The sequence below is a fragment of the Sinocyclocheilus grahami genome, unplaced genomic scaffold, assembly GCF_001515645.1.
Source record: "Sinocyclocheilus grahami isolate Dianchi unplaced genomic scaffold, SAMN03320097.WGS_v1.1 scaffold92.1, whole genome shotgun sequence".
Lineage (NCBI taxonomy): Eukaryota > Metazoa > Chordata > Actinopteri > Cypriniformes > Cyprinidae > Sinocyclocheilus > Sinocyclocheilus grahami.
This window is the reverse complement of record NW_015505271.1, coordinates 325,118-338,622: the sequence shown is the minus strand read 5'-3', so window position 1 is coordinate 338,622 and position 13,505 is coordinate 325,118. Positions and strand designations below refer to the sequence as shown.

General features: G+C 37.3%; 1 protein-coding gene across 1 annotated transcript in view; it reads right to left on the bottom strand.

Moving 5' to 3' along the window:
• The window catches only part of LOC107587416 (zinc metalloproteinase-disintegrin BlatH1-like), a 13,591-nt gene extending 342 nt beyond the window's left edge, over positions 1-13,249 (bottom strand). The window contains exons 1-9 of the mRNA XM_016275216.1: positions 13,161-13,249; positions 11,921-11,999; positions 5,232-5,320; positions 5,082-5,155; positions 4,793-4,871; positions 4,581-4,657; positions 2,877-3,072; positions 2,238-2,300; positions 832-903 (exon numbers count right to left, since the gene is read on the bottom strand). Coding sequence (XP_016130702.1) covers positions 832-903; positions 2,238-2,300; positions 2,877-3,072; positions 4,581-4,657; positions 4,793-4,871; positions 5,082-5,155; positions 5,232-5,320; positions 11,921-11,981 — 711 coding nt within the window. The 5' untranslated portion in view covers positions 11,982-11,999; positions 13,161-13,249. The remainder of the gene's footprint in view (positions 1-831; positions 904-2,237; positions 2,301-2,876; positions 3,073-4,580; positions 4,658-4,792; positions 4,872-5,081; positions 5,156-5,231; positions 5,321-11,920; positions 12,000-13,160) is intronic.
• Between the last annotated feature and the right edge of the window lie 256 nt (positions 13,250-13,505).

The following is a 13,505-nucleotide window of genomic DNA, read 5'->3' as shown; positions in this document are numbered from 1 at the left end:
ATATTACTTGGAATGCACAATAAAAAAAACGTGATTTCTGAAAAAAACAAAAAATGCAGTTATCGGTTTTTGCAAATTAACTCTTTGTATATTTTGTACAGTGGGGTCCAAAAGTCTGAAACCACTAGCAACTTTTTTTCTGATTGAATACCTTTTTAAATGACAAATTATATAAAAAATTAAGTAAAAAATCAACAATTTTTTTTTATTTCTTCAAATACAGAATTAGTACATCTATGCATTTAGTACACTTTTTTTTTTCAATTGACATACAATAGAGGGACCTACGCTATCCATCACAGGTTGTTACGATTGGTATTTTGTATGCTATCCTTTTGGATGAAACTGACTCGCGAGCTTGTGGAAAAATTTTAGCCATGTTATTCAGCAGGATTTGCATCTTGTGTGCTTCAGTGGAAGCAAGGTTGTCATTGGCTTTGTCACAAATTTGATAAATCTAGAACCTATAGAAATGCAGAATCTTAAATGTTTTTTACTAATTTTATGCCATTATGTTCCTTTGTTTTAAATCACTTTTGAATCAAGCTTTAATATGGAGTTTAAATCAGAGGGGGGGTTTTTTTGACTCCACTGTATATACGTTTTGTACTAGTGTGACAAAAACACATTTGGTCACCATCAATAGTTTTAACCAAAGTACTAAACCAGTACTCATCAGAAGATCTGTAGATGGCATATATCTAGCTATGTGATTAATTATCACACTCAAGAATCCTTGTTATCACAGGTCCTAGTTGTAATATCCTGTATGATCCATAAATGTTGGCATGCTGGAATTTTTTTATAGCATATATGTCGTCACTGACTCACATGATTTATGTAATTGATGATCTCAAATATCCTCTTTCTCAGCTTCTCAAGATTGCAGTCCATCTTCTTGTACTGAGGGGGAAACAAAAAAAATGAATCATGAATTTTTTGTCATTTTGTCACTCATTAGTCACACTGTATTTGGACACACTTTATGAAATCTGTTAGCATCAGTGATTTTAAATTTACTGTGAGAAATTTAGAACAGTTTGATTCTATAAAAACAGCAATGCTGAACAAGCACAAAATCCCACATATGTTGAACCAAGTGAGGGTTTTTTTTTGTATTAGAACGTCAGATATCATCTGATAATCACTGAGATCCCAAAAATAAGTAAAAAAAAAAAAAAAAACTTTATCTGTTAAGAATTTTTTTTTCTGCATTATTCCCCTTCCCCCCCCCCCCCCCCCTTGAACATAGATGTGAAAGTGCACTTTTCAAACTAATATTGTTATAATTCATGAACACTTTTGAATACAGACCTATGGTTGGTCTCTTTCTAAAGAAGACAATCAGCAGATTATTGCAGAAGTGAAATCATTTCAAAAAATTAAAGTATAAAAAAGTTATAGAAGTTTATATTTACTGTAAAGAAAATGTACTGTACTGTTTTTATTATATTTTATATAAAATAAATATTTTACAAAATTTTTATTTTACAAAGTTTTTAATCCAAAATTTCTATAAAATTAAAGCCATATGTCTAAATAAGTTGTGTTCCAAATTTGAAGTTGATATAAAAAAAATTAGATTACTATGCAATTTTGTTTAGGCGTTATACCAAAAATAGCGACTGGGTGACACCCAAATTCCATTGAATTTTTTTAGATGAATTTTTCTGTCACAAATGTTTAAATCTCTCTCTCTCAATATTACTTCTATTACAAAATAACCACCAAATATGGAATCTTGTGACTCAGACCTTTCCAACGATATGTATTTTGTCAAGATTATAAAAAGTTTTGATTTTAAAAGACTGTAATACATTTTGTAATATGACTCCTCCCACTAAGGGGGAGGAGGCTGCTAAAAAATGTAAAGTACCATTTCCATGGTAATGCAATGTCCTATTTCAAAATGGTTTAAAATTTATGATGAGTACTAAAACATGTTATAGGGAAAAAGGAAATGAAAAATAATTTTTGTGACAAAGGTCAGAACTCCTGTTATGATCTATATGTTTTGTGGTGCACTCTTGTCATAAATTAATCTATTACTGTTCCTACATCATTTTTTAACCACAAACAGAGCTAAAATATCTATTTAGGAGTCTTAGACCTTTCCAGCAATATATAGTTTGTTATGATTAGATTAGGATTTAATTGTAATATATTGAAGTAAACTTATGCGTCCCGTTGGCGGGACGGTGACAGTTAAGGGGTTGTGCATTGATTCCCGTTCTTACTTCTCTGTTGTCTGCCACAAGGAAGAACTCAATGTATTTTTGTTGCTGGAAAAAAGTTGGCCCCTGATCAAGAGGAAAGAAATAGAATGGAAGAAATTACAGAACTAACAGAATAATTCTTCAGTGAAATCATTTTGAAAACAATATGAACTACACTCTTAAAAATAAAGGTGCTTCACGATGCCATAGAAGAACCTTTTTGTCTAAATGGTTCTATAAAGAACCTTTAACATCTGAAGAACCTTTCTGTTTCACAAAAGGTTCTTTGGGGCAAAAGAAGGTTCTTCAGATTATAAAAAGGTAAGAAAGAGATGGTTCTTTAAACAAACTTTGACTGAATGGTTCTTTGTGGAACCAAAAATGGTTCTTCTATGGCATTGCTTGAAGAACCTTTTGAAGCACCTTTATTTTTAAGAGTGTACCCTACTTTACAACATGTACAGGATTAGGTTAATCTGGGACATTTTTTTTGCACTTTTGACTTCTGCAATTCATTGTGATTGTCACCTTAACATTGCAGAACAACAAATTAAACTTTACGACAACCCAGCCTGAATGTGGTTAATTCTTGTGAAACTTTAACCATATTGTGCTTTGCTTCTTTTTGTAATGCTAAAGTAAATGAATAGACAATCTTACTGAGGAACGAGAACGACTTTTGAGAATGCGTGGAGGAGCGCCTTCCTCACTCTCGTCCCAACTAGTGTTGGTGACTCCACACACCCTAGGCGTCTCTTCATTTACATTTTCATACTTAGAGACAGCATGGTTACCATCACCATCCTGAGACAACGGCTCAATCAGAAACCTCTGCTCCTCTGTTTGCAAATAGCCTCTGTGAAGACATTTCACAAAATGGGCACAATGTCATTTGTAGGGTCTTTTGCCCTGTCTTCTCTGCCCTTACAGAGAAATAAAGGCAATTGGCATCACACTAGGCATTTTGAACCGTGCCCGAGTGCATTTGAGCCCCAAAGCCCGGTTCGTTTGACTAGTGTGAGTGCTCCGTGCCACGCTCGGGCGCGGTTCGTTTAGCCAGCCCTGGCCCGGCTGGAAGAGGTGGACCAGGGCACGGTTCGGTTTGGCTCGGGCACGGTACGCATGCAGTGTGAGCGCTAACCGCGCCGGAGCACGGAACAGATACTATTTTGTGTGCGCTATATCATCATTATGACCGCAAACATATTCTATTGCTACTACTACACTACACTTTTCAATTAATTTAATTGAATCAAGTATATTTAGGTTTATAATGGGTCTGGTTCTTACCTTATTGATGAACAGGAAATGTAGTTTGCGAGTAAAGCTGCAAATTATTTCATTAACGTCAGCTGCCTCCGTAATCATTTCTCTGCCCTTACAGAGAAATAAAGGCAATTGGCATCACACTAGGCATTTTGAACCGTGCCCGAGTGCATTTGAGCCCCAAAGCCCGGTTCGTTTGACTAGTGTGAGTGCTCCGTGCCACGCTCGGGCGCGGTTCGTTTAGCCAGCCCTGGCCCGGCTGGAAGAGGTGGACCAGGGCACGGTTCGGTTTGGCTCGGGCACGGTACGCATGCAGTGTGAGCGCTAACCGCGCCGGAGCACGGAACAGATACTATTTTGTGTGCGCTATATCATCATTATGACCGCAAACATATTCTATTGCTACTACTACACTACACTTTTCAATTAATTTAATTGAATCAAGTATATTTAGGTTTATAATGGGTCTGGTTCTTACCTTATTGATGAACAGGAAATGTAGTTTGCGAGTAAAGCTGCAAATTATTTCATTAACGTCAGCTGCCTCCGTAATCATTTTCTGATACATACAAGTGAAAATCAATGCACGGCATAAATTATTAATTAATTATTCAGCAGAATATTAGCAAAAGTGGTTTTCTCCGTTATCTCATACATGACGTAAGCGTGCTCCGGCTCCGAATGTTTAGTGCAAGTGTGAGTGCAGGCCAGTGGGGGAGTGGGGAGTGGGGAGGGGGGATAAGCGCGCTCGAGCTCGGTTCAAGGCAACTGTGCCTAGTGCGAGTACACCCTAATCAAGGGTGATTGGGAAACCATGTGTAATGTATGTGTCTCATTTATCTAAGTAGAAAACACATGTCACACTGTAACTTCCTTTAATTGCAGAAAAGCGTAGAACACTTTAGGCAACAAACTGGCATTGCAATATGTAGCAATAGTTAGTGTAAAAACAGCAGTAGAGATTGAGTGAAAAAATTTAATAACATTAAATATTTTAAACAAACTGTTTAAAGATGTTATGTGTACTTTTGTTAAAGCAACTTAATATGTCATTGTAAAAGTTCAAAAGAAACCTCTTTTAAAATTGTGTTTTCCTACCGTAATCCATCGCAGGTGCTCATGCTAACCGACGACTTACTGTCATTGACTATTTTCCCATGATAATAGCATAAATCCTGTGGAAGAAAAGGGTATTAAATACATTTCTCACTTTATGAATCATATCACAATAATGATTTATAGTTGATTAACTTGTAGCTTGTAACAGTATGTTATATTGTCATATGTTAGTAATACTAGTTGTAGCATACCATATCCTCAGGTGTGGTTGTGACAAGCATCCCATCTTTAGTGTAGTAAGTTTCACTATAGTCTTTAGTCAGTATGCCACTGTTGACCAACACGCATTTCTCAGATCAGTCACAAAAAAATTGACAAATCAAAATGTGTAATGTGGGAACTGCAGTTTTAATATGCACAGATGTTTGTCTATGACAATGAGTAACTTTTCTAAATTGCAACGTGCAGATTTTAAACATCACAAGATACACACACACACACACAAATGATGACAAAGGAGTAACTGAGAGACAAGCTTACTTATTTTTCTGGAGATGCATTTCAATGTCTCTACCGCCTAGTTTCATAGCGTATTTCACTGTGTCAGGTCTTGACTGCAAGGAAAGAAATGATTTAGTTTGATTAAAATATTTACAAATGAAATTTAGAGGTGGGTAGATGAGAACTCACCTTTAAATCTCTTTTTTGTAGTGCATGTAATCTGATTGGTCGAACAATCTCATAAACCTTTTTTCCATCTAGTTCAGGAATGTGACCAACTATAGCAGATTGACAAACAGAGGGAATTACAGACACTGAAGCACAGATTAGTCAGAAAGTACAAATATACAGTAATGTTTAAAACATTTTTTTTAAATATAGCCTATAAATCCTGAGTAATTTTTTTAACCCAAATGCTGGATTGAGCATCAATAGCATAATTTTTGTCACGCTGAACAACAATAATTACTGTATTTGCATTATTGTAAGGGGTAGGTTTAGGGTTGGGGTAGGTGTTGAAGTTAACAAATCTAATATGTAGAAAATGTAATTAATTGTTAACTTGCTGTGTTATGCCGAATTCTGCACCCCTGCCAGATTATGCACCCCCTCATTTTAAATCGTTACCTGATTACCTAATCCTAACCCCTCCCCCACCTACTCCTAAACCTACCAATACTGGAGGTGCTTTTGTTACTGAGCCTAAGGTATTAAACTGCACTTTCAGGGGGGAAAAAAGTACAAAAGGTACAATAGCTGTCACTGGGGCAGTACCTTTTCAAAAGGTGCAATTATGTACCATACTAATATGTACATTTTAGGTACTAATATGTACCAGGTACTAATATGTACCTTTAAAGGGGTCATATGATGTGATTTCAAGTTTTCCTTTCTCTTTGGAGTGTTACAAGCTGTTCGTGAATAGATAAGATCCCTAAAGTTGCAAAGACTTAAGTCTCAAACCCAAAGAGATATTCTTTATAAAAGTTAAGACTCGTCCACGCCTTCCTAAAACGCCTCGTTTAAATCCGCCCCCACATGTCTACGCCACTGTGTGGGAAGATTTGCATAACACCGCACAAATGTTCACGCAAAGAAAGGTGTAACTTTGATTCTCGCTGTAGTATAGATGCCGCCGCCGCCATGTCGTGGAGATGCTGCCTGTTTCATTATGAAAGCGAAACTACTTTGTTTGGTCTTCCAAAAGGGGACACAACTAGAAATCAGTGGTTAAGTTGTATTTACAACATTGTTCCAGAACAGTTCAACCCAAATATTCAGATGTGTCCAGCGCATTTTACGGAGAACGAGGACTGTTTCCTGGGAGAGTAGACTACAATGCCAGTGTTCTGACAAATAATGCTGACTCACAGCCTGTAAGTACGTACGCTTTCATATTTAAACGTTTATAATGGGTTTTATTGGTTTTGTCTCGTCACGCCGGGACACAGCATCATATGGTAAGGGGCGTAACATTTCCGTCACACGCTTCCAATAGTATTTGAGGTATTCGGCCAATCACAACACACTGGATAGCTGGCCAATCAGAGCACACCTCGCTTTTCAGACCGATGAGCTTTGTAAAGATCTACACGTTTCAGAAATGCGGGGCATAGAGGAGACCAGCAGACTGAAGGACAGCTTCATCCATCAGGCTGTCAGGAAGCTGAACTCCCTCCCGACCTTGCCCCCCCTCCCCTCTTTTGCCCCACGCACCACTGAACTCTGACCCTCTGACGGACTCTCCCACTCCCCCCTCCCAAATACACACACACACTGTCACTTTAATCAGTCTGAATAAGCTCTTTTGCACTACAAATCATTTTTTTGCACTACAATCATTATATCTGCACTGTTGTTTACTTTACTGGTTTGCACTCTATCTGCCATATGCCTTGTGCTTTATATATATTTTTTTTACATCTTACCTTATTTGTATATTTGTATAGTTGTATTTTGTATTTTGTATTTAATCTGTATCTATGCTATTCTTTATGCACCAAGGGTCTGAGGGTAACGCAATTTCAATTCTCTGTGTGTATGTGCTGTACATGTGGAAGAATTGACAATAAAGCAGACTTGACTTGACTTGACTTGACTAGAAACAATAATGTACAGTATATGGAAAATAATGTTTTTTGAACCTTAAACAGCATAAACACATTTCATTACACCAAATGCACGAAATAATGTTCTTTTTTAGCAGCGTCATATGACCCCTTTAAAGGCACCCTTTAGGGGTAAAGAAAGTACAAAGGTGTACTTTAAAAAAAAAGATAACGCCTCAGTGAAAGCGTTGTACCTATTTTTTTTTCTAAAAGTGTGCTGCAGCCCTTTCATATAATATAATATGCACAATGCTATTGACCAAAAAGTGACAGGGAGATTAAAACAAAATTAACTGATAACACTTTATATTATAGTTAAGTACTGAACAGAATTAATATGGATTTGGATGTAGATCTGCTTGTGAATGCACCTTTTTAGTACTAATACTATTTACTTTTGGTATTGTTGAGTTATATTTCATTACACTCTAAAAACTGCTGGGTTAAAAACAACCCAATTTGGGTTATTTTGGCAACCCAGCGCTGGGACAAAAAGGGACAAACCCAGCGCTGGGTTATAATGTTTGACCCAGCTTGCTGGGTTGCTTTTTTATGGTTTAAAATTACTACACTGCTAGGCTAAAATGAACCCAAATCGAGCTAGCATTAAACCTACAAATCTTGTTCATTTTAAAATCACTTTTGCACACACAGAATGACTATCAAAAGGTAAATATTTATTTAAAACAAGAGAAAACAGTTAAAAGTAACATGCATGTAAGAAGAAATGCAGAAAAGTATGGCATTAACAGCTACAGAGTTTATAAATGAAGCATTGAACATTTGTTGAATATAACTTTTAAGATCAAATTTGACTTTTTTGGTAAATTATATATATTGTATAAAAACATTATACAAAAACACTATTATACAATAGTTGTACAATTAGTTAATAGCTAAGTTCTTTACAAACTATTCTGGCATGACCGTAAATAAACCACAACATTAGCACTGATATTATAACATTTATCAGAAACATATGTGTGAAAGAATGTGAGCATGTGTATGAAGTGTAAACTCAATTTCTACTAAACAACAACACAGAACAAGCATTTAATATTTTGTTTTTACAAATTATACACTTACAGTTTGTTTCATAGTCCATGAATACAGATCAGGCATCGCTGACAATTTTCATGATCTCTTTAGGATAATTGATATAGTCTTGAAGAAGCCCCATCAGGACAGCAAAGGCATGTGACATCTTTTACATTATCCAGGGCAGCCTCCTCCTTTAAAACCACTGTTGCATCAGTTTGGGGGAAAGGACATTCTCCTCTTTGACCAGCATTCATCCCAGTCACCACCTGTTCTTCATCAGTGGCCTAAAAAGAGAAAAACATTTGAAAAAAGAAAACATTTAATTAAAATCTATCCATTTTCAGATAGAGGTGCATCCACATCAGTAAGAATAGGTAAATAGTCTGTTTTATCATTTCAACCACTCTGTGTGTTTGTTTAATGTCTCTGTCTACCACATCGCTCTAGAATGCTATAATGGCAGCACTAGTGTGAGGGCATGCAATATTGTTTAAATAAATAAATATATTGCTTTCAAAAAGCTACTTCTTTACTGAAACATTAAAATAGACATGACATTCACATCCATCCATCCATCATTCCATGGGCTCACGCCCATTGGTGTCCAATGCCCACCAAGTGACGTCCTGTTTGATGGAGTCGAATGCCTTTCGGAAATCAATGAAACAGTTGATGATGTGTCGTCCTTTACGTTTCGCCTTCGCAATTGTCCTGTAGTTGCTGCATTCTGAAAAGTCTCCTTTCTTTGGTATTGTAACGATGACTGACTTTGCCCATTCCTCTCATCACCAAACTGTGGTCTGAGGAGATGTCTGCTCCTTGGAACGTTCTGCAAACACGCACTGCAGTTTTCCATCTCCTGTCTACCAGCACCAAGTCGATCATGTTGGTGTACTTGCCATCGGGTGCCATCCACGTCCACTTCCTACTGTCCTTCTGGTGGAATCTGGTGTTGGTGATCAGTAGATCATTCTTAGATGCAAATTCCAGTAGCCGTTCCCCTCTATTATTACGCTGTCCATAGCCGTGACACACCATCACCTGCTCCCAGTCCAAGTTATCCATTCCAACCTTTGCATTCCAGTCGCCGATCACAATTTTCACATCTTTCTTTGGCAACTCCTCGATGGTGTGCTCCAGCTGCTCGTAGAACGTTTCGACCTCTTCCTCGGTACTGTCTGAAGTTGGTGCATAAACCTGAATCACTGCAATGTTCAGAGGTGCTCCGTTGAACCTGGCCACTATGTTACGAGAGTTTACAGGGTTATACCCGAGTAGTGCATCTTTCGCTCGCTTGCTAAGCAAGAAACCAACTTCCCTCATGTGATTTTTCTCTTCTCCTGACCAAATCACTTCTCCTCCATTCAGCTCTCCCACACCTGTCCAGCGCATCTCTGACAGTCCCAATATATCGCACTCATATGGTGTCATTTCCTTACGTAACAGCTCCAGTTTGCCAGGACTTCTGAGAGTCCGTACATTCCATGTACCTATCTTCAGAAAGTCCGTTGCTGCTTTGAGTTTCTTTTCTCCTTCTCCTTTTCCTTCTACTCCAGTAGCTAACCTTTCAACCCAGCCCCGGTTTCCCAGCTGAGGACGCGGACCTTGTATAACCGGGCGACGTCCGAGCCGGTGTGTTCCTGTTTGTTTGGTTGTCATTGTGCATTGGATTTCATTCGTCTTGTTTCTTTTACAGGTGGCAGTATCTGCACCCCACCACCCAACCCTCCTCCTTTATCGGGGCTTGGGACCAGCACAGTCACCTGCGGCGGAGTTCGGTGACATTCACATACCTCACAAATTTTCATGGACGTGGAGGGCTGCTCTTTAAAGGGTTAGTTCACCAAAAAATTTAAATGGTCGTCAATTATTCTGCCCCGTGTTGTTCCAAACCCATACAAACTCTGCTAATTTTTGGAACACAAATAAATATATTTAATATTCTCTTAATATTTGTCCTCCATTGCAAGTCTGGGAGACCAGTATTTTCTTCTGAACAGACATGTTCGCTATGATATAATTTAAGATTTATTCATATATAAATATTGGCATGGATTTCATGGATGGCATGAATTTTTAACAAAAAATTATGAGAGAAAATTTAAAATATCTTCATTTGTGTTCTAAAGACAGACAAAAGTCTTATAGGTTTGGAATGACATGAGGGCAAGTAAATTATTTTTTGTGTGTGAACTATTCCTTTAAGAAAGGAAGACCAAGAATGATGACTCTCTAAATCAGACAACTCCTAAGTTGCTTTGAGTTCTGCAATGAAAAACAGGGACATCAATGGTTTAAATAAAATATGAACACGTAGTCATACTGTTGTTGCATCAAAATGTGAAGTAAACAGGCAGGAGACAACAGAAACATTTATTTTCTAAAAATAACTCACACCAATCTCAAAAGAATGATGCTCTCCTATGTCTCTGGCTTTCAACATCTACAAAAACAAACGCTCTTTAACTCTTAGTAAAAAACAAAACAGTAACATGATGGAATTCTGAAGTTTACTTGCCTTAAACTGTCTTTCCCGCTCTTCTGAAGAAGCTGAGAAAATCGCCTTCTCACACAAGCAGGGTTCTGTGTCGTTAACTCCCGGCGCGGGCACAATGAAGACACAAAGCTCAACAAGTCTGAAATATTACATGCAAAACATTACTTTTAACAATTATCACTTCATCAGCCTCAAAATAATTAGGCTAGTCTTTATTACATAACGCCATTTCCTTTAGGAAACTACATTCAATTTAACCGCGAAAAAGAAGATAACGAATTAACATGTAATTATTTTAATAACCCTCTCTTAACACCTCAAAAAATTTTAATATTGTAAAATCTTATGTAAATACGACATAAGACACTCGCTGACATTATATTAAAAGCACCTCTTCCGTTCAGTAAAAGAGGCCGTTAAGACGAGGCGTCCTGAGGCGAAATCCGCGTCCGCGTATTTTTCAATATAAGCTCTTTTCAGAATATTTCCGCCTTCCATGAAATCTCAAAATACTATCGGACTCAAACAATGAATGATGACTTTACATTTTTAATCTTTACTTACCGTAAAACGTCTTGCACTCGCTTCCATCTGAAGACGCTGAGAAAATGGCGGCTTCTCGCACTGGTGTCGTCCGATGTTAACGTGATGTGCATGCTCTCTTTCACGTCCGCGTTCCCAACCCAGCGCCGCTGGGTTTATAGATCAAGAACAATTTTCAACCCAAATTGGGTTAAAACAACCCAACGTCCTTACCCTGCGGTCTCAACCCAGCGTTTTTTAGAGTGTATATTTACATGTAATACACTACAATCTAATGTGTTACCAGTGATTTCATATTAATTAACTGTTTCATGTTTCTTAGGGAACATTATATAAAAATGCAATAATGTTTTGAAATTATATAAAACAGTAGTCAACATACTGTTTTAAAATAATATAAACAATACATTTGTTACAAATAAAGATATAAATCATGCATAACAAATATTGCATTCCATATAATTTCCATGATTTTCCCTGACCCTTAGTAAACCTAGGATCTGTACAAATAAAAAATATCATATACTTTTACAGTGAAAGTTCTAATACTCTAAAATCAGACACCCTTCATTGTGTGAACTCTTAGACTTTGTCAGTGCAGTGCAGTATTACAGCTGAAGAGTCCACAGCAGTGCAGAGATAAGTTCAGTCATTGTGACGCAGAGGCACTAGTGTATCCAGTATCTTACCTGAGGGTTTGAGTGAAACACACAGAGCGAAGATCCACAACATTAGATGTCTTTTGGCCATTGTCAGTGGACTGAACAACTGAAACAGGATCGTTTGGTTAAGCAAAATTTTATAGTTCAGCTGAAGTGTTTTTTTAGGTTCTGCACATGCACTTTCAGGAAATGAAAGGGGCTTGGACACGCCCCTGGAAGTGTCAAAAGAATGCAGGAAATATTCAGAGTCAGACAGACCGTGACGTAATGATACTCGCTCTTAGTGTTGACAAACGCTATATAGAGATGTCACTTATGAGTGTTCAATGGCCTTACTTAACTGCTCCAAAAAAGTGACCGATATAAATTGGTCATTCTGGGCAAATCTTCACTTATGTGTTCTAGAAAGTCTTGCCTTTTAACATTTGTTGATCAAAAACACACAAAAAAAACTTTAAATGAATCATCCAGACAAACAACGAGGTAAATGTTGATGGTTAAACTTCCTGAGCAAGGTGGTCAAGCAGGTTGTTATCTTACACCACTGCTGGAAGTGTCAAAAGAATGCAGGAAATATTCAGAGTCAGACAGACCGTGACGTAATGATACTCGCTCTTAGTGTTGACAAACGCTATATAGAGATGTCACTTATGAGTGTTCAATGGCCTTACTTAACTGCTCCAAAAAAGTGACCGATATAAATTGGTCATTCTGGGCAAATCTTCACTTATGTGTTCTAGAAAGTCTTGCCTTTTAACATTTGTTGATCAAAAACACACAAAAAAAACTTTAAATGAATCATCCAGACAAACAACGAGGTAAATGTTGATGGTTAAACTGAGCAAGGTGGTCAAGCAGGTTGTTATCTTACACCACTAAACACATGATTCAAGCACAATCTGATTCTACATTTCCTTTTTCCACATTTTTGTTACAGTGATATGTAAATAGTTTGCCACCCGAATAACAGCCAGAATATCTAACCACTTTCTTTCACGTATAAAATGTGCAATGCATCTATGTTACCAAGATATATTGTATTATTTTAACCCTTTATTTCAATTCAATTTCATTTATTCATGTACACATTAAACTGGCAAAGTATGATTTGGACAGATATACATTGCTTGAAATGTAATGATTATTTTTCAAAATGTTACCGGATGAATATAGAAAGCAAATTGCATGCATTTGTAGATAAAAGTGTAGACAAAAGGCATAAGCCTCCATAGTCATCCATAGGATGAGCAAAAATACGTTGCCTTACCTTCACTTTGCTGCTCCTCGTGCTGTTTTTTGTTTGGCTTTAAATTTTATTCAAGACTTGCAGATTCATACTTGCTAATACTGGGTCTGCTAATACATTGTCTGGTTGTCTAGTGAATTTCAAAACAGCATAATTCCTTCCCTTTTAGTTCAGCCTTTGGTTTTCTCAAAGATGTCAGTTCATAAAAATGTGTAATGTGAGCCAAAAAAAAGCAAGCTCCTGCCCTGTCTTCTGTGGTTTCCTCTTCCACTGAAATGCATTCTAATACACAAGGTCAAGTCAAGGACAATAATGCAGTTATTGTGCCTTCTCCTGACACCTCCAACAAAGCTATTGCTCGCTTGT